A 27,359-nucleotide genomic window follows, 5' to 3' on the forward strand; every position below is an offset into this window, starting at 1 on the left:
TGAAACTTAATTACAACATCAAAAAATTATTTCCCTATTTATGCAAATACAAAGAGAAAAAAAAAAAAAGAAGAACAGGAAAAGAATAAGAAAAAAATAACCAGAGCAATTCTCTTAATTGAAAGGTGAGAAATAGAGTTATTAAATTTGCAAAGGCTATCAAGAAGCCTGGGAAGACTAATTTAAATAAAGATCCTCCTGAGTAAAAATTTAATTCCGAGAGCCTCATTTTAATACTCTGATTATATCATTTAAAGAAGTCATGCTATTTCTAGATCTTGTAACATTTACATCAATATTAAAAGAAGACATGTTTTCCCAATTAAAAAGCAAATATTAAAAATGAGCAAGTGGAACACAGCCTCAGCCATGGCTCTCAATAAAATGGTGTTCACAGTTAAAGGGAAATTCTTAATCTTTTTTTTTTTTTAATTTTAGCTTTACTTAGGTACGATTGACAAAAATTGTATGTATTTAGGTTTTACAGCATGATTTTTTTAAAGGTATACCATGTGATGATTTAATATACATATACATTGAGAAATGATTACCACACTGATGTAAATAACACATCCATCATCTTACAGAATTACGTTGTTTTTGTGTGTATGTGGTGAAAACATGAGATGTACAAATTTCTAGTGTATGATATTGTATTATTAACTTCAATCACCATGCTGTACCTTGGATCTCCAGAATTTATTTCTTTTAAGATTTGTCTCTTTTTGAACAACATTTGCCCATTTCCCCCACCCCATCCTACCTCAGCCTCTGGCAACTGCCATTCTACTCTCTGGTTCTATGAGTGCAACTTTTTTAGATTCTACATATAATTGAGAACAAATAATATTTGTCTTTCTGTGTCTCGGGGGAGTTTTTAGTGTTTAGGAAAATAAAAGATCAGTTACATAAACTTGATCTTGGATATCTGGTCTTTGCAGGATAGTTAGGTGAAGATTTTTAAAGACTGTTGAAATGAGTGAAATTTTTTTTAAAAAGGTTAAAAAGAAGAGAAGGAAAGGGAAGCTTGTCTTTGATAATTTTATTAGTTCCTCTGAAGTATGAGGAAGGAGTAAAATTCAGGTCTGCATAAGAAAGCTGGGAGCAAAAAGAGAAATAGATAAGAGAATCAAATTTTTTATACTGTATGTGACTATTAACTCTTTATTTTTACTTCAGCCCTGTCTCCTCAAGGTCCATGCTTCATCACTTGTATTTATCCTCTTTCTCCTTTAACAAGAGTTTAATAAGTCTCTAGAAGTGACAAAAATAAGTGTATAGTAAGAAATTAAAGGAAGTTATCTTTATGAAGCTGAAATATTTGTTTAAAAAAACTTGATACTAAAATAGCTCACAAAGGAGTTTTAAATAAAAAGTTATTAATAATATAATAAAATAATATTTACAAAATTAAACACAGAACACAGAATTCCAGAGGAAACATATAAATGATTTTAAAATGCAAATATAAATTCCCATATGTAGTTGGGCAGAAATATATTCAGTCAAAATATATTGTAACAGCCAAACATTGTACAGCCAGAAATAAAACTTTAATGACAAATAGCAAAAGTATAGCAGCCAAATAGAAACTTTATTTCATATTGAGATACATGCAAATTTATTTTTTCACTAGTGGAGAAAACGCAGGAGCATATTATGAACACTCATAATGAAATAATAAAGTCTCTTCAAAATACTTAGGGGAATGATACTAAAACATTTAAGAAGGAAGTCACACATTATTACAAGCAGAAAAATCTTTAATAGCACTAAGTAAGCTAGAAGGTAACTATAAATGCATAGTTCAACAGTGATTATTAATAAAGTAAAAGGAAGTAAAAATAGTAGATATAGAAATTATGTGGAAATTTGAAATTCCAGCTGATAGAATACAAAATCATGTGTAGAGAAATTATAGAAAATTTTATATGTAATATTATAATATTTCATTCATCCAATAAGAATATCATTAGGAAAAAAAAAAAAGAAACAAAACACCAACATCATTGAAGGACTTAATAGAAAATAGGAAAAAGAAATAAGGTGGGAAATTTAAAAACTTGAAAGCCCAAGTTCGAAAGACCCTTTTCATATCCACCTTCTCCCACATCTAATGGACCTCTAACTCTTAGAGATCATGCTTCCTAGAGAAGTCTTGAATCTCTGCATCTCAAGATAAGCCATAGTCATGTTTTGTCTCTTGGCATAGCAGATGCTCTTTCTCTATCCAGTCTTGTTTCTTCCCATCAGTTCTTTGTAGTGGAGTTTAAATGATCCTTTGAAAAAATAAATCTGATCATGTGCTCAAAAACTGTTGATTGACTACATATTACAGGCCTAAAGGATTATTATTTTTTTTTTGGTAAAATCTGCAGTGTGTTTTATATTCAAATTTGAACATGAATTTGTGGAATTTAAGTGAAAATATTAAAGTTTTTCCTTACATTTGTGTTGAACTTGAAAATTTATAGGTTGCCTCTGCATTATCTTATTTAATCTTCAGAACAACACTGAGTTAATTTTTATTATTAGTTTTATAATGAGGAAATTACACATACAGCATGGTGACTATAGTTAATAATACTGTATTGCATATTTGGAAGTTGCTAAGAGTAGATCTTAAGAGTTATCACAAGAAAAAAATTTTGTTAACTGTGTATGGCGATGGATGTTAACTAGATTTATTGTCTGTGATCATTTCACTGTATATACAAATATTGAATCATTATGTTGTACAACTGAAACTAGTATAATGTTATATGTCAATTGTCAATTTAAAGCAAAGAAAAGAAATGAAAATTGAATTTAAGCTTGTGCAGCTAACAAAAGGCAGGACTCAGAACTCCTGATTGCTATATACAGTGTTAATCTGAGTAAATGGTTACTTAGGGATATGGGAGAGATACTTTTACACTTCTTGGTTTTTACAGTTTCTATCTGTAACCAAGAAGAACTTGACTGTACTGGGGAGTTCTTGTGAATATTGCCAAACAGCTCTTCACTGGTAGAAGGGATCGAAAAAAATATCAGTTAATCTTCCTTTCTACTTTTTCCAGTCCATCCTCTGTACTGGCTCAGAGTTAATGTTAATTTAATTTCCAGTTATAGCTTGCAAATGTAAATAATTATGAGTGTGCCTAAAAGTCACAATATTGAAGTCCTTTGGGGAATTATGATAAACCACAGTCACGTTTTGATTCATAAAGTGTCACCAGGTATCCATGTAATTGGTATTTTACGAATTATATCAGTAATTGTGTCAGTACATTTCCTGACCCACAGTAGGCACTGGGTAAGTATTGAGTGAGTTAGGTTGTATTCACTTTCAAATAACAGAAGACTCAATTCAAAATTATTTAAATAATAAAATCATTTATCATCCTCTTTGATAAGAAATCTGCTATCAGGCAGTTCAGCAGCTCAGTACAGTCTTCAGGGAACTATGCCCTTTCCATCTCTCTGCTTTGTAGTCTTCAGTGTGTGATTGAATTATGACTATACTCAGTAACTGACTCCATCTCAACCAATTAGGAAATCATATATGATTTCTCTTGTTTGTTTATGGCTTCCAAACAATGTAGAATAGTTTTATTCAATTAACAAATTTACTGAGACTCTCATTGTACTCAGTTGTATATTGTATTAATTATTTGTTTTATTTGTTGAAAATTTCTTGAGAAGCGTGCATTGATTGTGCTAGACCTATAAGTAGTAATTTTGGTATATTTTGGGCTTGTTGTTTGTATAAATTAATTGTTTTTTGGGATTTTTTTGTTTGTTTGTTTGTCTTTCTGCCATTTCTTGGGCCGCTCCCACGGCATATGGAGGTTCCCAGGCTAGGGATCTAATCGGAGCTGTAGCCACCGGCCTACTCCAGAGCCACAGCAACGCGGGATCCGAGCCGCATCTGCAACCTACACCACAGCTCACGGCAACGCCGTACTGTTAACCCACTGAGCAAGGGCAGGGACCGAACCCGCAACCTCATGGTTCCTAGTTGGATTCGTTAACCACTGAGCCATGACAGGAACTCCTATAAATTAATTTTTTATAGGGAGAAGAGGAACCATTAGGAAACAACTGATTTACCTCTATTAAGAGTTTCTCAGTCTCCAGCACTGCTGACACGTCGGGCCAATAATTCTTTGTTGAGGATCCTTCCTATACTGTGTAGGATGTTTTCTAGTATCCCTCTACCTACTAGACGCCAGTAACATCTCCCATATATGACAACTGAGTATTTCCAGATATTGACGCGTGTCTCCTAGGGAGCAAAGTTGCTGCTCCCCTCCACCCCCCAGTTGAGAACCATAGATCTATACCAAACTCTGTAATTTTGGAAATTTAAATCCCGGGTTTGAGAGACTCCTGGAAGTAGGTACAAGACAACAACTACCTTGGTTCTACAGATATTGTCCTGTTTGAGTTGATATTTTTTCTTTTTTAAATTATTATTATTAAACTGTGGATGATTTACAGTGTTTCTTCAAGTTCTGTTGTATAGCAAAGTGACTCATTCATGCACATTTCCCTGGCTGTGCCATAGAGCCCCACCACCTATCCATTCCAAATGTAACAGTTTGCATTCAGAAAACCCCCAAAATGCCCATCCATCCCACTCCCTCCTCTTTGCCCCCACTGGAAACCTCAAGTCTGCTCTCCTTGGCTATGATCTGTTTCTATTTTTTTTTTAATAGGATCATCTGTTCCATATTTTAGATTCCACAAAAAAAGTGATATCATATGGTATTTGTCTTTTTCTTTCTGGCTTCCTTCACATAGTGTGAGAATCTCTAGTTCTATCCATGTTGCTGCAAATGGCATATTTTGTTGTTTTTTTATGGCTGAGTAGTATTCCAATGTGTATATATACCACGTCTTCTTAATCTATTCATCTGTCAGTGAACATTTAGGTTGTTTCCATGTCTTAGATATTGTGAATAGTGCTGCAGTGAACATAGGGGTGCATGTATCTTTTTCAATGAACGTTTTCTCTGGATATATGCCCAGCAGTGAGATTACTGGATCATATGGTAGTTCTATATTTCGTTTTCTGAAGTACCTCCATACTGTTTTTCATAGTAGTTGTACCAATTTACATTCCCATCTGCAGTGAAGGAGGGTACACTTTTTTTTTCTCTACACCCTCTCCAGCATTTGTTATTTGTAGACTTGTTAATGATGGCCATTCTTACTGGTGTGAGTTGGTACCTATTGTAGTTTTGATTTGCATTTCTCTAATAATTAGTGATGTTGAGCACTTTTTCATATGCCTGTTGGCCATCTATATGTTTTCTTTGAAGAAATGTCTATTTAGGTCTTTTGCCCATTTTTCAATTGGGTTCATGTTTATTTTGTTGTTGTTGTTGAGTTGCAAGGAGATATTTTATAATAAGGGAAGAAAAAAATTTTGGTTTAGAAGCCTATTTAACATTCTGGGGGAAAAATCTTGTGACTAGTTATATTAACTCTGATAACTTCAGTTACACCTAGTTTCAGACATTGATTAATTCTTTTAATTTTTTTCCAGCATATTATGACAATACCATATTTCATAGAGTTGTACCTGGTTTTATAGTCCAAGGGGGAGATCCTACTGGCACAGGGACTGGTGGAGAGTCTATTTATGGGGCTCCATTCAAGGTGAGAGTGAATTTTTATTATTATTTATTTTTAAGTCAGCCTGGGTTGCTTAATTGAAAATGATTATGCCACACAAGAAGAAAATGCATTTCATGTTCGTGCACAAAATCAATTTTATCACATATTTAAGATTATATAGTATAAGAGGGGGACTTACCCCATCAAGCATTCTTTCTAAGTTTTCTTATCACAACCTTTTACCCTAGATTAAATTCAGGTGGAGTTAAAGGTGGTAGCGAATAAAATATGTCAGACAAAAGACCATATAACATATTTCCTGATATTTGACTGTATCTGATCTCTGTAGCTCTGTATATATATATTTTTTAGAACATTGCACATGCCATCCTTTTTTTATTTTTATTTTTTTGGTTCTTAAGGCCACACCTGCAGCATATGGAGGTTCCCAGGCTAGAGGTCACATTGGAGCTGTGGCCGCAGGCCTACGCTATTGCCATAGCAATTCCAGATCCAAGCTGCACCTGCAACCTACACCACAGCTCACAGCAACACTGGATCCTTAACCTACTGAGCGAGGTCAGGGATTGAACCCTCATCCTCATGGATACTAGTTGGATTCATTTCCACTGTACCATGATGGGAACTGCCATGCCATACTATTTTAAAACATTTTATTTAACACCATATTATCTGCTTGAAATGCTATAACAGAGTACCTCTGACTGGGTGGCTTAACCAATAGGAATTTATTTCTCACAGTTCTGGAGGCTTGGGAGGTCCAAGATCAAGGTGCTGGCATTCAGTTCCTGTGAAGATTCTCTTCTTGGCTTGCAAATGGCTGCCTTGCTGTGTCTCAAACGGTGAAGGGAGAGATTTCTGCTGACTCTTCCTCTTCCTATAAGGGCAGCAGCCCTAATGGATTAGGACTTCACCCTTAGGAAGTCACTTAACCTTTTTCATCTCCTTACAGGCTCTATCGCCAGTTCAGTCATATTGGGAGTTAGAGCTTCAACATAGGAATTTTGTGGGGGACACAATTTAGACCATAGCTGAATTCATTCTAAATTGTACATGGTACATCTTTGTAGCACAACATTTCTTTCATAGCAAGAGATCACAAGGAAAACAGAAGGAAGAAACAACATAGAAAATATTAGAAAAGAGTGTGAGAGATAATCAAGAATAGGCCAGTGCTTTGTTAACTGCCAACATAGATCTAGAAAGAAAAAGAATTAATGTCATAGTTAAGATATTAAGATTAAGAGTGAGTTCAAGTAAAAGCTAAAGCTAGGTTATTTTTTAATCTGATGGCAGTGGTATTATCTGAATGAATAAACATCAGTACCTCATAAAATATGTGAAATTTTGAAAACTTCACATTGATACTAATGGGATAGAGTATCTGGAGTTTCCTTTAATTTTATACTGGGTTGCTTTATGACTCTTGAAAACTACTTGAACTGTTTGCTTTAATTTTCATATGATAGTGGCATGAAAAATATAGGAAATGCTTTTTTAAAAAAAGTCCTAAATGTTACTGTTAGAGTATTCTGTATTTTACAAAATTGAGATTTCTCATTATAGAGCCTCCATACAGTAGGAAACATTCTTTTATTTTGTTGTTTGGTGTGACAGAATAGCTCTTTGTGACAGTTCCTTTCTAAATTGATATTTTTTTGCTTGTTATGATTAGGTAATAAAGTTATCTTTGTAAATTTTTCAATAAGTTTATTTTTTTTGGTCTTTTGAGGGCCACGCCATGACATATGGAAGTTCCCAGGCTGGGGGTTGAATTGGAGCTGCAGCTGCTAGCCTAAGCCATAGCAATGCGGGATCTGAGCTGTGTCTCTGGTCTACACCACAGCTCAAGGCATCTCCGGATCCCACCGAGCAGGGCCAGGGGTTGAACCCACATCCTCATGAATACTAATTGGATTCGTTACTGCTTAGCCACAACGGGAACTCCCCAATAAGTTCCTTTTTAATAGAATGTACAAGAGTTAAGACCCTTTGAATTCAGATCTCTTGAGAAGAATTTATGAAGGAAAAGAACTTCTCTTCTGAAAAACATTGATTACATAACATGGCTGTATTAGACATGAGTCTAGTATGAGATCTTGATAGAAATGTTATTAACTAAGAGACTAATATGTAGCATTATAGCAAGAAAACCACCTTAGAATGACTTGCTTCTGCTGTTTTGTAAACTGACAAATGGAAACCTGTGCCAATTCAAAGATTCAACTTAGAATTTTCAAACACAGTAAAATGCGTAACACAACCATGCTGGATTCCTTGAGTGAGAAAAGTAAGAAAACAATTGTTTCATGACATTTAGATCAAGGTTAGGAAGGGAATAGTTGAAGACTCTGCAGTGACTCAAAACTAGTTATTCTGGAGAGAAATAGAAGGTTCTGAAAGCTTAGATGACTTTGAGGGATGGCAGAATAGGGGAGTGAGTCTTAGTAATCCATTCCCTTTCAGTAAAGAGGAAGCTTTCTTCAAAATAGGCTAAATTTGTGGCTGAGTATATTTAGAAGATACTTACAAGCTAGTGAAGTCAAGTTTGATAGAACTGAAGGAACTGTAGATATTAGATTTTGTTATATATGAAAATCAGTTAACTTAAACATTTGTGATTAAAAGTTGTATGGGACTTTGCTTGTTAGCTGAATATGAAGGGTCTTATAACCAAGATCATTCACTAAATCTTTTTTTGTTCTTTTTTTTTTTTTTAAATGCTTCAGGATGAATTCCACTCACGGTTGCGTTTTAATCGGAGAGGACTGGTTGCCATGGCAAATGCTGGTCCTCATGATAACGGCAGCCAGTTTTTCTTTACATTGGGTCGAGCAGATGAACTTAACAATAAGCATACCATCTTTGGAAAGGTTTGTGTCCAGTTATCTCAGGCTTCTATGATATATATGATCAACTTATCTAAAGTTGCCTTCATAAATATATTCCCTGAGATATTTATTTATTATTTCTAAAAATGATGGAATGCTATGTATTTCTGTTGTGTGTTTTAAGTCATTCGTTTTAACTTTGAATTTTTCTTTTTTTCTAAAATCATATTAATGGTATTATGAGCTCCTATGTCACTCATCTGATACTATTTTTACATTTTTAGAAACACACCTAGGTAATAACATTTAGTAGTTAAAGTTTTATTTTGTTAATGATGGATTCCCAGTGGAGGTTATGTTAACTTTAAAAGTTTTTACCTGGACTATTACTTTGAATAGTACCCTATTTAGTCCTTTTCACATTTAACATCATATCAGAGAATGTCATTTCCATAGAATTTTCAGTAGCTTTCTTTAAGAGGGATTCTGAAGATTTTATTTTCCTCCTTCTTCATAAATATATTCCCACATGTTTAAGTCGCAGGCATGCAGACATCATTAGTGTATTGGCTCCCTCTACTGGTTCAATAAAAATGGTTTCACTTTGTCCTAGGCAGCTGGATTTTATGATGGAAAAGGGAAAAAAACAAACTTAGCACAACTGGAAAAACTGATATTATTTTAGAACTTTTGAGAAATGTTAAAGGAGTCATGCCACAAACATTTAATACAATCCTGTTGCATAATACTTAACAACATGAATAAAGAAATATATACTAGCACGTGTAAGTGACTCCAACACAGGTTGTCTGATGTTCACAGATTTTCCTTTTATTTAAAAAAATAAATATATAATAAAATGAGATTAGATTGCATTCTGCACCATTGTTTACAGCTGATGTTACATAATTCACACATTAGAGACAAAGTATAGCATGGTGGTTAGAAGTCAGAAAGGCCGTCACTGTAAACTCTATAACTTCTTTGAACCTCAAGTTTCTTAGCTGGAGAAGGAAGATAATGATAGTACCTACTTTTAGAATGTTCATGAGGGTTAAATGAGATATAATTTCTGCAAAGCATTTACCACATTGTTATTGTTACTTGCTTCTACCCTATTTTAGAGTCTAAATTTGTTTATATAATGTTTGAACAAAAAGTAGTCATTCGCAAGAAGGTTATTTGGCATTATATTTTTAATAAAAGCTAACATTAAGTAAATGTTGGAAATTGCCCAAAAATCTTATTGAGGGATTAAAATTCATCAATGCCCTTTTCCCCTTAAGATAATGTTGTTTTATTTATAGTTTAATGCATATATTCTCATATAACAATATGATTTCAATTAGTTAAAAAGTATTTTCAAAGGTCCTCCCTAATTTCAAAGAATGAATTTAACAATTTGCAATTAAATCTTTTTTTTTTTACTTGATAGGTTACAGGGGATACAGTGTATAACATGCTACGACTAACAGAAGTAGACATTGATGATGAAGAAAGACCACGTAATCCACACAAAATTAAAAGTTGTGAGGTAGGAGCATGACTGTTATGAGACACATCACCTAGATTATCACTTAAGAGAAGTTGATTATATTCTTAAATTATCAGATTAAAGCCTTATAATAAATTAATATCACAACTCAGATTTTACCTCTGTAATTTAGGTATAATTCTTGATTAAGAATTTTTTTTAATTGAAGGTTTTGAATACAACGATGAAACTAGCTGATAATTCAATGAATGAAAAACTCAACTCACAATGGAAAGCTGGATGAATTAGGCTTATTTAGCGCAATAAAGTGATTTTGTAGGTAATTTAAGAGTGATCCTCCATTGAGGAAGCAAGTACCTTAGAGTGTTTGATTTGGAGTCAGAATACCTGAGTTTGTCTCTCTTACTATGGATTATGTTTTCTTGAATTTTTTTCCCTTTTGTAAATAGGGCTAAAACATATTTACTTAATAGCTCATTGGATTACTAAGACAGTCCAATGAGCCAAGTAAGTGGAAGCACTTTATGTAGTATGTATATCACTATACTTGTAATGGTTACGTGAGGAAAAATTATAGGCACTACTAATGGCAACATAGTTAAATATTGGCTTTAATGTTTTGTGAAATTTTTAAAAATTGAGTAATGTTTTTTAAAATATTTCTTTCCATAGGTTTTGTTTAATCCTTTTGATGACATCATTCCAAGAGAAATAAAAAAGCCAAGAAAAGAGAAACCAGAAGAAGAAGTAAAGAAATTGAAACCCAAAGGCACAAAGTAATCAGAGTAGAAAGATTTTTCCTCAGCTTGAAAAGCAACACTGATTTATTTAGTTTACTTTATTTCCTTTTGTAACAATTATTTACTTCTGAGAGGGGAGGCCAGCTTGTACTGGAGAATACTATCTACATTGTGTATGTATGTGTGTGGTTTTTTTTTTTAAATGTACCTTTCTTATATTCGGATACAAAATATAAATTTTAAAACTTAAGCCAACTTGGAGTTCCCGTCCTGGCTCAGTGGTTAGCGAACCTGACTAGTATCCATGAGGATGTGGGTTCGATCCCTGGCCTTGCTCAGTGGGTTAAGGATCCAGCATTGCTGTGAGCTGTGGTGTAGGTCACAGACGTGTCTGGGATCCTGTATTGCTGTAGCTGTGGCCTGGGCCAGCAGCTACAGCTCTGATTGGACCCCTAGCCTGGGAACCTCCATATGCTGTGGGTGTGGCCCCAAAAAGACAAATAAAACAAAACAAAAATTAACATTGTGGGATATCAAGGAAAGATTTAGTTAAGTTGCTATTTTAAACTGTCAAATATGAATCAGACCCTTTAATAAGCAGTTGATTATCTTGTGGCAAAATAACTTCTCATACAGCTATGTATTTGAAAAGTCACTGTCACTGTATTCAGATATAATATTTCATCACTGTGATCTATTTTGATAAGAAGCCCAAAAGTTGGATGTTTCTGTTTTTGTTTTTAATTCATTGCAGATACATTAGGGATGATGTGGTAGTCATTGATTACATCTCAGTTTTGAAATAAAAATTCCTCTTGTGTTGCAAAATCTTTTATTTTTCCAATATTTGAGAGGAGAGTTTTAGTAACTTGTTATTTAGCTTTGTTGTGATGTTTTTAGTTTGAAGAAGCAAAAAAGACAAACTTAATTTTCTCTTCCCATGGGCTATTTTTTAGCTAAGTTTATTGCTTTTTTTATTTAACAATTGTAACAATAATTTTAAAACATTAAGATGTGTTTTGGCAGACACTAAATAAACTGTTTCCCATTTGTAGTGCTTTCAAGCTATGTATTTATTTTTTAGAAATCCTCATTTTGCTAACCAGTTTTGATAAATATAAAAAGATTTAATTATTTCTATCATGCCTGACTTAGTATATTTAATGATGGTACTCAGGATGAATTTTTGGTTATTAGTTTAGTCTAATATATGGAACATCTGTGGTCTGGGGCCAAACACTTAATATTATGCTGAAAACATAGATCTTTAGTATATTTCCCATAAATACTAAGTCATATTGTCTATTGATAGAGTGTTTCTTCTCATAAATTCTCTTCTATTGCTTTGAAAATGGGATATTTATAAATTTTATTTAACTTTGTCTTCCTATTCTTTTTTTCCTTATTTATTTATTTATTTATTTTTGATTAGAAATTTTAGTTTACTTTCATTTGGAGAGGAAGCCGAGGAAGAAGAGGAGGAAGTAAATCGAGTTAGTCAGGTAAAACTCTTAATTTGCCCTGTGTTCTGAATTATGAAAGAGTTGAGGATCTGTATCTCACTCATTTTTGTATTTCCTGCTATACATAGCACAGCATATGTTCCATGGTACACATTCACTAAGTGTTCATTGAAATGATTCATAAAGTAATTTGTGGTCAGTAATACTTGCAACTTTTAATATGATTTGAGATAGTTTTTTTTTTTAATTTGAATTTTTAAAATCAGAACCAGAATTAAAGAATGACTTCATATTTATGATTCAGATTTTAATTGCTATTGGTTTAATTGGTTTGCTAGATGATTTGGGTATTATCATTACTGTAATAAACAATAACAGACCAGAGCTCTTATATTCATTTTACTATCATTTATATATATTTATTCATTTCATTAATTCTCATCACAGCCCTTTAAGATTTCTATTATTATCTCCATTTTAGGTAAATTAAGGTATTAGTAGGTTATAATTTGCTCAAAGTCACATTGCTAGTCAGTAAGTAGAACTGAGAGTAGAACCTACAATGTCTCATCCCAATCCATGGCTTGGGATTATACATTGCCTCCTGGCCTTTACCCCACCAATGCTTCCCATAGGCCTTTAAGTATTTTTCCTCAGTGTCCTCACTTTCATCCCAATATACATTACTGAAGCACCTGCAGTGCCCTACCATTGTTTAGAGCAGTGACTCTGATAAATATGCCCCAAGAAAACCATCTTAAAAGGGTATTTACCCCCACCCCCAATTTTGGTATGTCTTCTTTTCTTGAAAATTAATGAACACTGAGATCCAAAGAATAAGACTCAAAGTCTTTATTGTATGTAATTAAAACTCTGAAACCTAGTACTGCATCACTTGCTTAACACAGTTCCCTATTTCTTACACTAGCACTGGCATTGAGTTTAGAGCACATTCTTTTTACCCTTGTCTTTACTTTTTTATCCATGTGTTTCCTTCATCATTGAGCCTTGTCTTGGTAGGCTAATATTGGGCATATAGTAAGCGCTCTACTTATATCCCCTGCATTAAAACTGAATTAAAATGGGCATGTATATGAAATATTTGGGTCATAATTTTTTTTTCTTTCTTCAGTATCTTTGATTGGTCTATTTGATACCATGGATTCAATTACTGATACCATGGATTCATTGCTGCATACTGAAATTCCCAACTCTAAGAGACAAAGCCAAATACTTCTTCTGGGCTCTCATCCTTCATTCTGAGGTCTCTATTTTACGTGTCAAAATTAAATTCATCTTTACATGAAACCTCCTTTTCCTATTCTTTATTGACATCACCAATCACTGTCCCCTGATATCTCAGAAATCATCATTTTTAGATGTCCATGTTCTAGTCTTAACATTATTCATGATTAAAATTTGTTCCTAATCAAAATGAAAGATCCACTATATGTTGTGATCCTGTGAGTGTATTTGTAAATGGAAAAAAATGGAGTTCTTATCTATGGCTCAGCAGTAACCAACTTGACTAGTATCCATGAAGATGCGGGTTTGATCCCTGGCCTCGCTCAATGCCTGAGCTGTGGTGTAGGTCACAGACATAGCTCTGGATCCCACATTGCTGTGGCTGTGGCATAGGCTGGCAGCTGCAGCTGCAGCTGCAGCTGTAGCTCCAATTCAGCCCCTAGCCTGAGAACTTCCTTATGCCATGGGTGCAACCCTAAAAAGAAAAGAAAAAAAAAAAATCACAAATGTTAGATCTGAGAATTGCCAGGAGTCCCCTTCAATGATTTTTTTCTGAGATTATCAAGTTTCCTTGCATATCCATACCTTATCCAGAGTCCCCTCACCCCTGTTTTTTCCTTTTGCTCAGAATGTACTCTCTCTTTTATTTGGTTAATTTTTGTTTTTCCTTTTAAATTTTTAATTTTTTAAATTAAAATATAATTGACTTACAGTGTTGTGCCAATTTCTGCTATACAGCAAAGTGAATCAGTGATGCATATATATGCATTCTTTCTTTTCTATATTATTTTCCACCTCGGTCTCTCCTAGGAGATTGGATATAGTTCCCTGTGCCATACAGTATGACCTTGTTATTTAACCATTCTAAATGTAATAGTTTTCATCTACTACCCCCAAACTCCCAGTCCATCCCACTTCCTCCTCCCTCCCCCTTGGCAACAAGTCTGTTCTCTATGTCTGTGAGTCTGTTTCTGTTTTGTAGTTAGGTTAATTTGTGCCCTATTTTAGATTCCACATTTAAGTGATGTCATTTGGTATTTGTCCTTCTCTTACTGACTGACTTCACTTAGTATGATAATCTCTAGTTGCATCTGTTTTTCCTTTTAAGATTTAGCTCCATTATTAACTCCTTACTGCCTCTGCCTCCTTCCCCTACCTAGCTTCCACCCAGGCTAAAGCTTAACTTCTTTCTGTGGTAGTCTATATTTGGCCACCTAAACACTTATTATACTACATTCTAATGATTTATTTGCTTATCTTCTACATGTGCTAGGTATTTATTTTATGTAATCTTTAAAACAACCTTGTGATATGGATGTTATTATTCCTGTTTTATAAATGATGAAATCATTAGCGAGATGTTAAGTTGCTTGTTGGAGACCATGTAATTAGAAGGTCATAGAATCAGAATTTTGTCCTTAGGTTCCCCTAGCTATTAAACTGTCTGTTGTGGTTTTTGAATAATACAGAAGCTGCCTCCTTCAAGCCTATGCCATCTAAAAGGCTGGCAAGAAACTTCATTGATAGCACAGCTTTTTGGTTTGGGGCAGCTCAATGCACTTGGCCCACTGCCCTTCCCTAACTCCCATAGGGTCCTGGATAGTACTAGGTTGAGCACCTTTGAGAGCAAGGATAGGCAAAAGGACTTTTTCTGTCAGTCTTTTTATTGAATTACATTTATGGCCTAAAATAAGTTTTTTTCACAATTACTTTGATATTGACTCTATTAGGAAATTAGTTTAAATTTTGCTGATGGTAACAGAACAATAGCATGTCTTAAATGTTTAAAACATATCTTCCTCTTGCTACTTACTTTTACACAAATACAAAAACGAAAAAAGAAAAAAATGATATGTTTAGCTTCTCAGTATGATGAACTTGATATTCCAAAAGCAATCTGTGTTTCCTACATGGTTGAACTGTAAAAGATACCACCATAGATAGTTCTAGCTTGCTCTTTATGTTTGCTTTTAAACCTGTGAAACACTTGAAACAGTAGTAAAGACCAAGTAAATTCTTTCCTCTTTGCCAAGGTAATTGCAATCCACAGTCTGTTATCAGATATGCAGTACAACCCTAGTATTGTGTCATCACATTTCTCTTGCCTGACTTTTTAATTGAGGGTGTTGTGTGATAAAATTATCAAATGTTTGTTTCTGACTCTCAAGTCTATATCTCGAGGCTGATTTACTCTTCTCCAGCTACTGGATTTCTCTGTATTTGAGTATCTCACTAGTTACCCAAGCCAAGGCTTAATTCATTATCTTTTTTCCAAACTTCTCCCTGTTCTGTGACTTCTCTTTCTAATTTCACCACTACCAGTATCCCCCAAAGAATTGGTTCTTTTTTCTTATTTTTCCCTTTGCACAGCCAGTTAGTTGTACTGTTCTACCAATTTTTCATCCATAATATATCTTAAATCTATGTTTTCCTTTTAATTTATTTTGCTACTATGCTTTTTCTAGCCTTCATTATCTCTAGCCTGGGCTGCTGCCCTAGTCTACAGACTGGTCTCCCATCTCCCTTCTCTTTTTTCCTTTCCACTCGTTACTATCAGAATAGCCTTCCTGAAGCCTGATTAAGATGTTATAGTTGCTCTCTGTTGACTACAGAAATAAGGCCAAGTTCCTTGACCTATTATTTCAAGCTTCTGCTTTCATGACTGCCCTTTACCAACTCTGTCCTTTAATCTAGTGCTTCTTAAACTTTGATACTAATAAAAAAAAAATCACATGTAGTACTTTTTATAAAAATTACATTCCTAAACCGCATCTCAGACTAACTGAATCCGAATCTCCAAGGGATAAACCTGGAAATCTGTACTTTTAATGAATTCACTGGAAATCTTCTCTGGGAAATGTAGGGAACACTGTGTTAGCAGACATGAACTATTTGTTGTTCTACATATATGCTTTATATTTTCCTTTTTGTGTGTCTTTGTGCATGTTCTTTTACCTGCCTAAAGAGTCTTATTTCACTTCTGAATGTCAAAATCATATTTATTTTCAACAAAAATATTCTTTTCTAGTTTTTTTTTTCTTTTTTTTTGGGGGGGGGGGTGCCTGCACTGTGGCATATGGAACTTTCCAGGCTAGGTGTTGAATGAGAGCTGCAGCTGCCGGCCTATACCACAGCAATACCAGATTAGAGCTGTGTGTGTGACCTACACCATAGCTCATGGCAATGCCAGATCCTTAACCCACTGAGCAAGGCCAGGGATTGAACCCACGTCCTCATGGATATTAGTCGAGTTCGTTAATCTCTGAGCCATGGTGGGAACTCCCTTTTCTAGTTTTTCTTAATTTTTTCCCCCTGATATAACTTTTTCCTTTCTTGCGATACTTATATTTCTCTTTTAAAAACATTCTTTTTGATTTATTACACAACAAACATATAACTGTGTTCTCACTGTATACTATTCAAGCATTATACCCTTTTCTTTCTGCCTTACTAATTTTGAAGGGTCCTAAGCTGTGCACTTCTTGATGGTAAATTTTGTGTCATCTTTGAGTGGCAGTGTGTTAAGCAGAAATAGCATGGATTTGGGATTATACAAACTCATATTGGTACTTCACTTCCTACAGAAAGTCTGTGACTTTGGATAACTTAGTCTCTCTGAGCCTCTATTTAACTCTACAGTTACACATGGAAATAATATGTACTATTAAGAGTTGCGAAATAAGGATACAGATTGTCCTTACTTTGATCCCTCGTGCAATCTTGAAGAATCATTTTTAAAGTCACATATCTTGAAATAATATTTTCTATGTTATAAGTTGTATTTTATTCTCAGAGAGCTAAAGAATATCAGTCCTTAATATGATCATGATCATCATTGCTGAAGCTGCTGCTCTCATGCACAAATAATCTAGACAGCTGGTGAAAAACTTCACCCGCAGCTGAGCTTTCTGAGGTAGGAAGCTGTAAGCTCAGCACAGCTGGCCCGGTGCCCTTCCTGAGCACTCCCACCAGGTCCTGAATAGGTGCTTGAGCAGCTTGGAGAGCATGGGTCTACACTGGGATATCCCGACCCACCAACAACCTATTCTCCATTTTTGAGTGGGTCTTAAAACATCATGCAAAATCTTTGGCCTCAGGAATTTAGCTATTTGGAGGGAGTTTCCCTCATGGTTGAGTGGAAGCAAATGTAACTAGCATCTGTGAGGACACAGGATTGATCCCTGGCCTCGCTCAGTGGGTTAAGGATACGGCATGGCTACGAGGTGTGGTATAGGTCATCGATGCGGCTTGGATCTGGTATTGCTGTGGCTGTGATGTAGGCCAGCGGCTACAGCTCCTATTTGACTCCTAGCCTGGGAACCTCCATATGCCTCGGGTGCGGCCCTAAAAAGACCAAAAGAAAAAAAAAATTAGCTTTTTGTGTGTTTCTATAATGGAGTCATGGGTAAGTTTTGCTGGAGGAAAGAGAGCAACAACAAAAAATATGTTGAAATTTATTAGTTTAAAGAAAAGGAAATTTCTTTGGAGGAAATGAGATAGAGTCTAGAGAGAACAGAAATGGAAGTGTAGTTTCTTTATTTTGCTTTTGTGCTTTTCTTCAGACTATGAGCACACTTCAAATACATTTTACCGTTTGGGTAAAATGAAACTTTGATAAGAAAAGAGAAGCCCAGCCTGAATATTGGAAAATTTAGTTTAAAATTTAATTTTGCTGTTTTTAAATGTAAATAACTAGAGCCAAAGTCAAGTCAGTGTCTTTTACAATGACTAAACAATTTGCAGTTTCAGTGGGTGCATGAAATTAAATATTTCTAGAGGGCTTGAAAATAATTGTTTCATTATTCATTTGCTTATCAGGTTTCTTTTTTCAGTGACTCCACAGTTTTAAGCTTTATTCCAGAACCTCACATCACAAGTTAATAAATTGGTAAAGTCTAAATTGAGGCTTTACTTTATGAGGAGGGAGAAATAAGATAGGGTCCCCTCTGGTTTATTGATTATCAGTGTGGGATTATGGATACTGCTTTACCCTGCTCGTTATTCATGACAAGGTGCCTCTCTCTCATGGGTTAGCTTTCCTTCATTATTTATTTCAGTATCTTTCTACTACCTGATAAAATCTCTTTTAGAAAAATAGAATTTTATAGCTCAAAGGGATCTAGTCCAACTTCCTTTCTTTATAGATGAGGAAACTGAGACTCTGGTTAAGTGACTTGCCAGACTGACTTCATTTCCTTTTTGATAGGATTGCATGATAGGAGGATGCCATAATAACGTATCTTGAATTTGGGAAAGTACATTGTCAGAGTCTTTCATGATACATTTGTGGACAACATGAGGAAATGTGATCTGAGAGATAGTGCAGTCAGATGGATTTATAGCTGATTGAGTACTTCTGCCCAAAGAGTGCTTTGTTGTCAGCTTTGTTGTCAGCCTGTACCTGATTATTTTGAACTAGTAAACTGAAATGTAATAGGGTACATGTATTGTACTTTAATGAAATCAGCTGAATAGGTATAAGACTTAATAGCCCATAAGCCTCAGTTGAATTATTAAGAGTAAAATCTCTGAAGTAAGGAATTTAACATTCTTTGCATTTGGGAGGGATCACATTTGCAGCATTTTGTTCAGTCTGAACTCATTTAAGAAGGATACTGACAAACTAAATGTATCCAGAGAAAGGGAGGGATGTGAGAAAGATGGGGATGATGCCAGGAACATTAGAGAGGTAAAAACTAAGTGAAAATGTGAACCTAAGCTTCAAATACTTGAAAGGTTTTTGTCTGGAAGATCCTTACCTTCATTTTGCTTTCTTAAATAATGGTTTCAGTCAAAGGTCTCTATTGGTTTAAAGTTTACTCCTGAATCTCTGTGCGTAAATTAAATATATATGTCAGAAAGTATTTTTCAAGTAAAAGCTTACAATCAGACAAGTAGTTTTCTTGAGAGGCAAGTTAAATGGTAGATCCAGTATAAACCTATCTCAATAGCTAAATTTGAAAATAGTAATTAAATTATGCTACATTCACACTGATACACGATATTTCTCTTTCTACAAGGTATGTTAAGATTTTAAACTCTAATCCAAAATTATAAAAAAGCTTTTTATCTTACCCGGAATAAGATATATCAGTAGACAAATACATCACTTTTGAGAATAAAATAAGAATGTTTGTGTTCTCATTTATCTTATGAAATTAAAGTTTCCTCAGAATTTGAGAGGTGGTTGGGCGTGGTATGGAGAGTGCTGCTAGGCCATTTGTCCAAAGGTTATTTGTCCAAAGGAAGTGTTAAACAGTATATTTTATAAAATGTTTTTGCCCCATTAAATTATATTAGTTTTTATGTTTAACTAATTTTTTAAAAATATTAATATATTTGTATTAGTTTCATATTTCTTCTATAGCAAATTGCCATAAATTTAGTGGCTTGAAGGGGCCTTCTAGACGCTCTGGAAAGAATCTGTTCCCTTACCTTTTCCAGTTTTTATTTTATTTTGTTCTATTCTATTCTATTTTATTTTGTCTTTTTGTGTTTTTAGGATTGCACCCATGGCATATGGAGGTTCCCAGGCTAGGGGTCAAATTGGAGCTGTAGCGCTGCCCTGTGCCACAGGCACAGCAATGTGGGATCTGAGCTGCATCTGCGACCCACTCCACAGCTCATAGCAATGCCGAATCCTTAACCCACAGATCGAGGCCAGGGATTGAACCTGCATCCTCATGGATGCTAGTCAGGTTCGTTAATCGCTGAGCCACAACAGGAACTCAACTTTTCCAGTTTTTCGAAACTGCTTATGGTTCCTCCCTCCATCTTCAAAGCCAGCAGTAGCAGGTTGGGTTTCTTCTTTTCTTCCTCATTCTGTACCTGACTCTCCTGCCTCCCTCTTTCTTGTAAGGACTCTTTTGGTTACATTGGACCCATTTCAGTAATCCAGGGTGACCTCATCTCAGAATTCCTAATTTATCTACAAAGTCCCTTTTGCCAGGAAAAGTAACATACTCACAGGTTTTGAGGATTAGGACATGGATATCTGTATGGGCTGTAGGGGCTGCTACCCTGTCTATCAAATCTATTTGTATCTAAACTCTATGGTGTGTACCTAATAACAGGAATTATTTGTAGTTCATTTTTAATTCTAGAAGGTAGAGGTAGGATTGGTTGGATGGTTAAAAATTACACATAGATTTTTTTTTTCTCTAGTTAGAGAATTGTCCAATAATAGAAGCCATTTAAAAAGGTGATTTTCATTGTCTGTGAGTTTATTAAGTTTCTTTCAAGTGTGGTGACACTGGTTGACTAGTTCCTACATTGTGTGGGAAACTAGATGAAGTGGCCGGTAAAATCTATTTTTCTCCCCAAATATTAAGTTTTCTGGTTCTACACTAAAGGTCACAGAATTCATCAGAGAAATAGAGACTGAGATTGATAGATTGAGTTTTACAATTTGGTTTATGTGTTTGTGAGGGCTGGCAAGTCTAAAATCTGTAGAGTAGGCCAGCAAGCTGCAGACTCAAGGAGGAGTTAATGTTACAACCTTTAGTCCAAAATCTACAGCCTGGAAAGTCAGGCATAATTTTTGTGTTGCTGTACTGAAGCCAAACTGGCTTCTGATTTAAGTTTAAGTCTACTAATTTAAGTGTAATCATATCTAAAAAATAGTTTCATAGCAACATCTAGATTGGTGTTCGACCAAATAACTGGGTACCATGGCATAAAATTAACAATCACACAGATCTAGTTAGAGGTTGAGACCCAGACCTTCCAGCTTCTTGACCAGTTCCTCTGTATCACTATGTCTCTTGCTTACTTGCTTCTATTTGTATTCTATTTAATTCCCACCATTTCATTGCCTCTGTATTCTTGGGTATGAGGTGCCAGATAATGACATAAATTTTCCATATCCTCTTTGTTGTTCATTGTCAGATTTGCTTACAGTTTTTAACGAACTATGGAGTGTCCTACATTGTATACACTAAATATGTTTAGTATTTTGTTCAGCCCCTAAATCCTTTAATCAGACAGCTGCTTTTAGGTAATTTCTTCAAAAATCATTTTAAAGTATATTAAGTGTTTGTTCCTCTGAAATTATTGTTACCAGATGATATAAATAAGAACCTTAAAACAGATCATTCAGAAAGCATAGGCATGAAAGAGAAATATCTGAATTCATTTTTACCCATTTTGAGGCTGTCTCCAAATTTCTTCAGCTCTTCCACAATTTGTTTTCTCTGTCTGCAAGATTCAAAGTCTACTATAGTGGGAAGAGACATCTAAAAAATTGTATTTGGTTATATACTTCTATGCTAATTTAATTCTAAAAGTTAAAGTTTGAAAGGGTAATAATTACTCAGATTATCACTTTCTTCCTTTTGTTAAGTCACTTTACATTTCCTCTTTTCCCTTTAAGCTGACTTAAGTTTTGGGACATAAACAAGAAGCCATTTTTTAATAATTAAGCTAACAGTTATAAAGTAACATTTATAAGTAAATGAAATAGTATAGCTTATTAATGGACCAAGAACCTAGAGACCTGAATTCTAATCTTACTTTTGCTCTTTATTAATATAACTCTCATTTTCTAATGTTACCTAAGAGGCCAGACTAGAAGGTCTGAGGCCAACTCTGGCTGTTATGTCTGTGATTGTGACTCTATGAGGGAGCTGCATGGGGAGAATTAATAAGGAAATACTTTTTAGAGTAAATGAAAATAACATTGATGGCTAGACACACAGGAGGAAGTAATTTTAGGGAAGGAAAGCATAAATGAAAGATGTTCAATTTTTGTTCTACTTGAGGTCTTTTGTATTCACTAGTACACTTTTGCACAAGTATCTCATTTAATTCTCTTGTGTGAAGTAAGCAAGGCTGCTTTTCCCAAATGCTACAAGTTTTGGACTAAAACTCATAGAATTATTGAATATTAGATTCTGAAACTCTTTTGGTCCAACTGTCATCTTTCTTCTTTTCCTGTGTTCTTTCTACTATACCATTTTCTGGTTTTTGAGCTGTTTTTCGTTTTTGTTTTCAGTTTTCCTTGTTGGATAAGCATATTATCAAGTAATTTGTTGGTTTTTGCCTTTTTTTAAAAAATCATTCCTGGGTTTATGTAAGGTAATGGAAATAGAAATATGTATTAATTGCATAATTCAGATTCTGTGACTTTTTTTTTTTTTTTTTTTTTTTTTTTTTAATGGCTACAGCCATGGCATAAGGAATTCCCGGGCCAAAGACTGTTTCCAAGCCACAGATACAGCATATGCTGCAGGTACAGCAACACTGGATCCTTTGATCCACTGTGCTGGGCCAGGGATTGAACCCACACCTCTACAGTGACCTGAGCTGTTACACTGGGATTCTCAACCCACTGTGCCACAGCAGGAACTCTCAGATTCTATGACTTTTTAAAATTATAGATAAATACATCTTTAGATTAACTGTTTGGGAAAAGTTTTTATTTTGCCTTGTAAAACTAAACTATAAACATGTTTAAACTGATCACGTCTTTAAAATGGGGAGAACCCCCACGTTAATACATAAATTTTAAAATCTATTATTTTCATCATGGAAATAAATTTCAGAAAGTATACATCTGCCTCACAGTAAAGCCTATCAAATTTAGAAGCCTGTTCTCAAAATTGTTAAATAGTAAAGAATGGGGGTAGAGGGAAAGAGGTATTTTCACTCATTGTATCTGATATTTTAAAATTTTATTTAACACATCTTGTAATGAATTTTTCAAAGTAAATTTTTCCTTCAAAATAAATAGGAATTATCCTTTCTTCTTGTCAACTCTAACTTCCTACTTTTCTTTTTTTGGTCTTCTTAGGGCCACACTTGTGGCATATGGAGGTTCCCAGACTTGGGTTCATGTTGGAGCTGTAGCTGCCAGCCTACACCACAACCACGGCAACGCCAGATCCGAGTCACATCTGCAATATCTACATCACAGCTCACAGCAATGCTGGATCCTTAACCCACTGAGCAAGGCCAGGGATCAAACCCACATCCTCATGGATGCTGGTCAGATTTGTTTCCGCTGAGCCATTGTGGGAACTCCCTGTTCATTCTTAAATGATTAGTCAAGGGGTGAGGATGACAAGCAGCTTCCCACCTCAAGATACAAGGTACATATTTGAAGTTTTTGCACCTGGTGGTGAGTAGGTCTGTAGGATAGTCTGCAGTTCTGAAACCAGGCCAGTTGTCCTGGGTCCATAGGGGCTTCTGGGAAAAGAAAAATGGGTTTATTATATCATTGTGAGACAGACCGAACTTAAATTCTGCATCCTTTACCACCAGCTTTGGGACTTTTAGTAAATTACATAATCTCTAAGTCTTTATTTTCCATCTATAAAATGGGGGCTAATACCCACCTTAGATGCTTTTACTTTCAGAGGGGAGGAATTGAGATGTAGGACTACTATATTGTAGCACAGTGCCTAACATAAGTATATCTTTAATAAATTAGAATAACAGCAGTCATAGTTTTTTTTAAATATTTCTACTTCTTATATCTTCCTATATCTTGTTTTCCTCCTCAAATGTAAATTTATTGAGAATATGAACTTTGAGATTAGAGCATTTAATATTTGGTCATTGCTGAATGGTGTAATACATGAAAAGCTCTTCTATATATGTTAAATAGTACCTTGTAGATGTTCTCATCTTTTGTTTGGGTACATTTTGGGTACATTTTTAAAATGATTCTGTGCAGTATAGACAGTATATTTGAAGGATAACATAGTATGTGTTTCTTTCAAATTACTCTTGTGATTTGTCTTCTAAGTTTTAATGTTTTTAAAAAATAATAGTAAATCATGATGTTTTAGTGTTTGGAAATAGTAATCAATATATCTTATTTTTGAGGATATATCACTTTTGGAGTTCTCTGGTGGCCTAGTGGTTAAGGATCCAGTGTTGTCACTGCTGTGGATTGGGTTTCTGACTGTGACATGGATTCAGTCCTTGGCCCAGGAATTTCTGCATGCGATGGGCCTGGCAAACCAAAAAAAGAGATATGTCATTTTTTGAAAGAAAAGCTGTTTTTTAAATAATATTTTAGTCAATAGGAGAATAAGATTGTTATTTACAAAGCTTTTGTTTATACTCAAATTTTCACGAACATGTGTCTTTTGCTAACCGCATTATATGAATACTAGATTTTATGTAAATTTGTTCATTTGTCCTTAGAAAGACTGTTTTTTTCCCCACTCATGATTATACATTCCTTTCTAGAGCATGAAGGGAAAAAGCAAAAGTAGTCATGACTTGCTTAAGGATGATCCACATCTCAGCTCTGTTCCAGCTGTTGAAAGGTTAGTATGGTGCTAGTGTGATCCTTTGCCATACTTTCTGGCTCAGATAATTTTCTTGCTTCCTCTGTGAGTAAACAGAGGTTGTCTTAAATCAAATTTTGTCAACCCAACCAAAAAACTGAAGTATTTAGATAGTAGAGCTTCTAACATAATGGAGAGAACCACTTATCCCTTTCACTTTTCTTTCTGTCTCCTTCTGTTGAACTAAATTTAAAATTGTTAAACTTAAATCTTGGGATAGTATGAATACCAGGAAACTGTCTACTTTAACAGTTTAATGTCTAATTCAAAGTTGCTTTGCTAACTTTTTTCTCAGTCATTTTTGTCTCAGAGTTTTGAGTATGCAAATCAGATTTGAAGGGTTTTGTGAAGAAGTTGCCACATTTTGGGCCAATTCACTGAATATTATTACTTATGTATTTCAGGAATTATCAGAAAATTGTTTTACTATTTTTATTGCTTCTATTTGAGAAAGGGAGATGTCTTACATTAAATATAACTGCACATGTTGTACTGGGCCAATGTCTGGGGGGGGCTAAAATACTATTGTACTGAGTTCAGCTCATTTTCAAAAATTCTATATTAAGAATCTTAATATCCTTGTACTTGAAGGATTTGTTTTCTTCAGCCAGAATACATCAAGCCAGTTGAAGAAATTTTTTTCTGCAGCCCTTTGTTCATAAAAATAGCACTATTGAATGTTTGCTTTTTTTAAAAAAAAATTCTAATGAATTCATGTAAGTGCTGTGGGACGTACCTTTTTTTCTATTTATAAAAACAACTTCCTTTACGATGATGTTTCCATTTGTTCCACAATGCCATTCTGAAATTCCTGTGTTGAATTGTTTTTGAACTATTAATCCCAACAAAATATTCTAAATTTTTTGGGTATTTGAATAATTTTGTTTCATTTTGAATCTAATATTGGCTTGTTTTCCTTATTTTTTTGTAGTGAGAAAGGGGATGCAGCAGGAGATTCAAATGATGTGAGTATTAATTTGAATATATAATTGAACAATTTATGGAAAATTCAAAATCTTTACAAAAGATTAAATTTTTTCCTTAAAAGGTTATATATATTACCTCCAATAATTACATATGTAAAATTTGAAAATAATGAAAGATTCAAAAATAAATTATTTATTTTGATATTGGAATTTTCCCTACAAAATTGGAATCTTATGTGTGAATTTCCAGCCTGTTTTTTCCCCTCTCACATAACATTTTTTGTATACAAAAATTTAGGTCATTGATTTTATTATCTTATGTTAAAAGTTTATTGATGCATGGGCATTCTACATGATATATGGGAAATGCTTGATCAGTAATTTATAACAGTATCCTTCTTTACACACACATATCAGAAGATTCTCTTTCAAGACTATAATGACTTTTCTTCACTAGTTGTACTGGCTATTAAAGGTGATAAAACAGAAGGCAGTGTCTTTTATGTATGAGATCAACTTTTTCAAGTCCTTCATTTGCCACTTTATGTAAAAAACCCATTGATCTGCGCATTGTATAATTCAGAAGGAATTATATAACTGTCCATGCAAGAACACAACATCATCTATTACCACTGTCGAAAGAGAGGGTTCTCTGTGATTATGTATAGAAAGGACGATGTTTAACCTGGTCAAGAAAACCTTCCTCGAAGAAATGATGCTGTGTTGCGCCTTATAGGAGAATTAGAGGTTGACTAGATCAAAAAAGAAACTAGTGAAAGGTGGGATTCCTCTAGCTCAGAGAATAGTGTATGCTAACACATGGGAACAAGGAGAGATTATACCCTGTTTAGGAAGTAAAAGCTAAAATTTAAGTTTGTAGAGAGCAGGGAGGTAGAGAGTTAAAGGTGGAAGGAACGACATGAACAAAAGGCGCTGAAGTTGGAGAGAGTTTGTTATGTTCCAGAAGCTGAACGCAGACCAGTCTGAGGAGTGTAGTGACAGGAGGGAGAGCTGAGCAAGGTTGCAAAGGTAAGGAGAAGCCACATTTTACAGAGCTTCATAGGCTAAGGTGAGCAGTTTGAATTTCATCCTAAAAGGAATGAAGAACAGTTGAAGAGTATTAGTTTAAAAAAAAAAAAAAAAGTGCTGTCATCAACTTTGCATTTGAGGAAGATCATTGTTGGCAATATCAGAGGATGAATTAGAAGAGATAAGCTAGAGTCAAGGAGACCTATCAGGAAGCTATAGCAGGAGGAGAGCTTGATAGAAGACCACAGCTGTGAGATGGGAGAGAGAGAGACTTGAAAGAAATCTAAGAGGTGACTGATTCCATACTGTGAGGCAAAGGGGAAAGAGGGGTCTAGGACAATGACAAGATTTCTGATTTGGGCAGTTTGTTAGATGGGTACAAGAGAAAGGTGGGGAGAAAAAAGAAAAGTAGTGTGCTTGATTTTGTGCATCTTAAGATTCAGAAAACTTGGAGACATCTGTGTAACATCATGGGTCTGGTAGATAGGATCAAGGCCTAATGTAAAATTATCATTATGTTCTTATGGTCTTGGCAGGGATGAGGTCATCTAAGGATAGTGTATGCTCTTTAATCTCTTTTGTCTCCCAGGACCCTTTGCAATGTCTAATACTGTGGACCTTCTTCTCAGGAAATATACTACATTTGCAAACAAAATTTTATGAATTTGTAGGGAATTTATTTTTTTTTAGATCTCCTGAGGACCAAGA

The 27,359-nt window shown here is 34.6% G+C and overlaps 1 protein-coding gene across 3 annotated transcripts in view; it reads left to right on the forward strand.

Moving 5' to 3' along the window:
• The window catches only part of CWC27 (CWC27 spliceosome associated protein homolog), a 247,180-nt gene that overhangs the window by 11,597 nt on the left and 208,224 nt on the right, over positions 1 to 27,359 (forward strand). For all 3 annotated transcript variants that reach the window (XM_021076544.1, XM_021076543.1, NM_001243923.1), the window contains 7 exon segments: positions 5,534 to 5,646; positions 8,355 to 8,498; positions 9,892 to 9,990; positions 10,624 to 10,727; positions 12,124 to 12,193; positions 24,596 to 24,675; positions 25,628 to 25,661. In XM_021076544.1, the coding sequence (XP_020932203.1) occupies positions 8,403 to 8,498; positions 9,892 to 9,990; positions 10,624 to 10,727; positions 12,124 to 12,193; positions 24,596 to 24,675; positions 25,628 to 25,661 (483 nt within the window). In that variant the 5' untranslated portion in view covers positions 5,534 to 5,646; positions 8,355 to 8,402.

The sequence above is a fragment of the Sus scrofa genome, chromosome 16 (genome assembly GCF_000003025.6).
Source record: "Sus scrofa isolate TJ Tabasco breed Duroc chromosome 16, Sscrofa11.1, whole genome shotgun sequence".
Classification (NCBI taxonomy): domain Eukaryota; kingdom Metazoa; phylum Chordata; class Mammalia; order Artiodactyla; family Suidae; genus Sus; species Sus scrofa.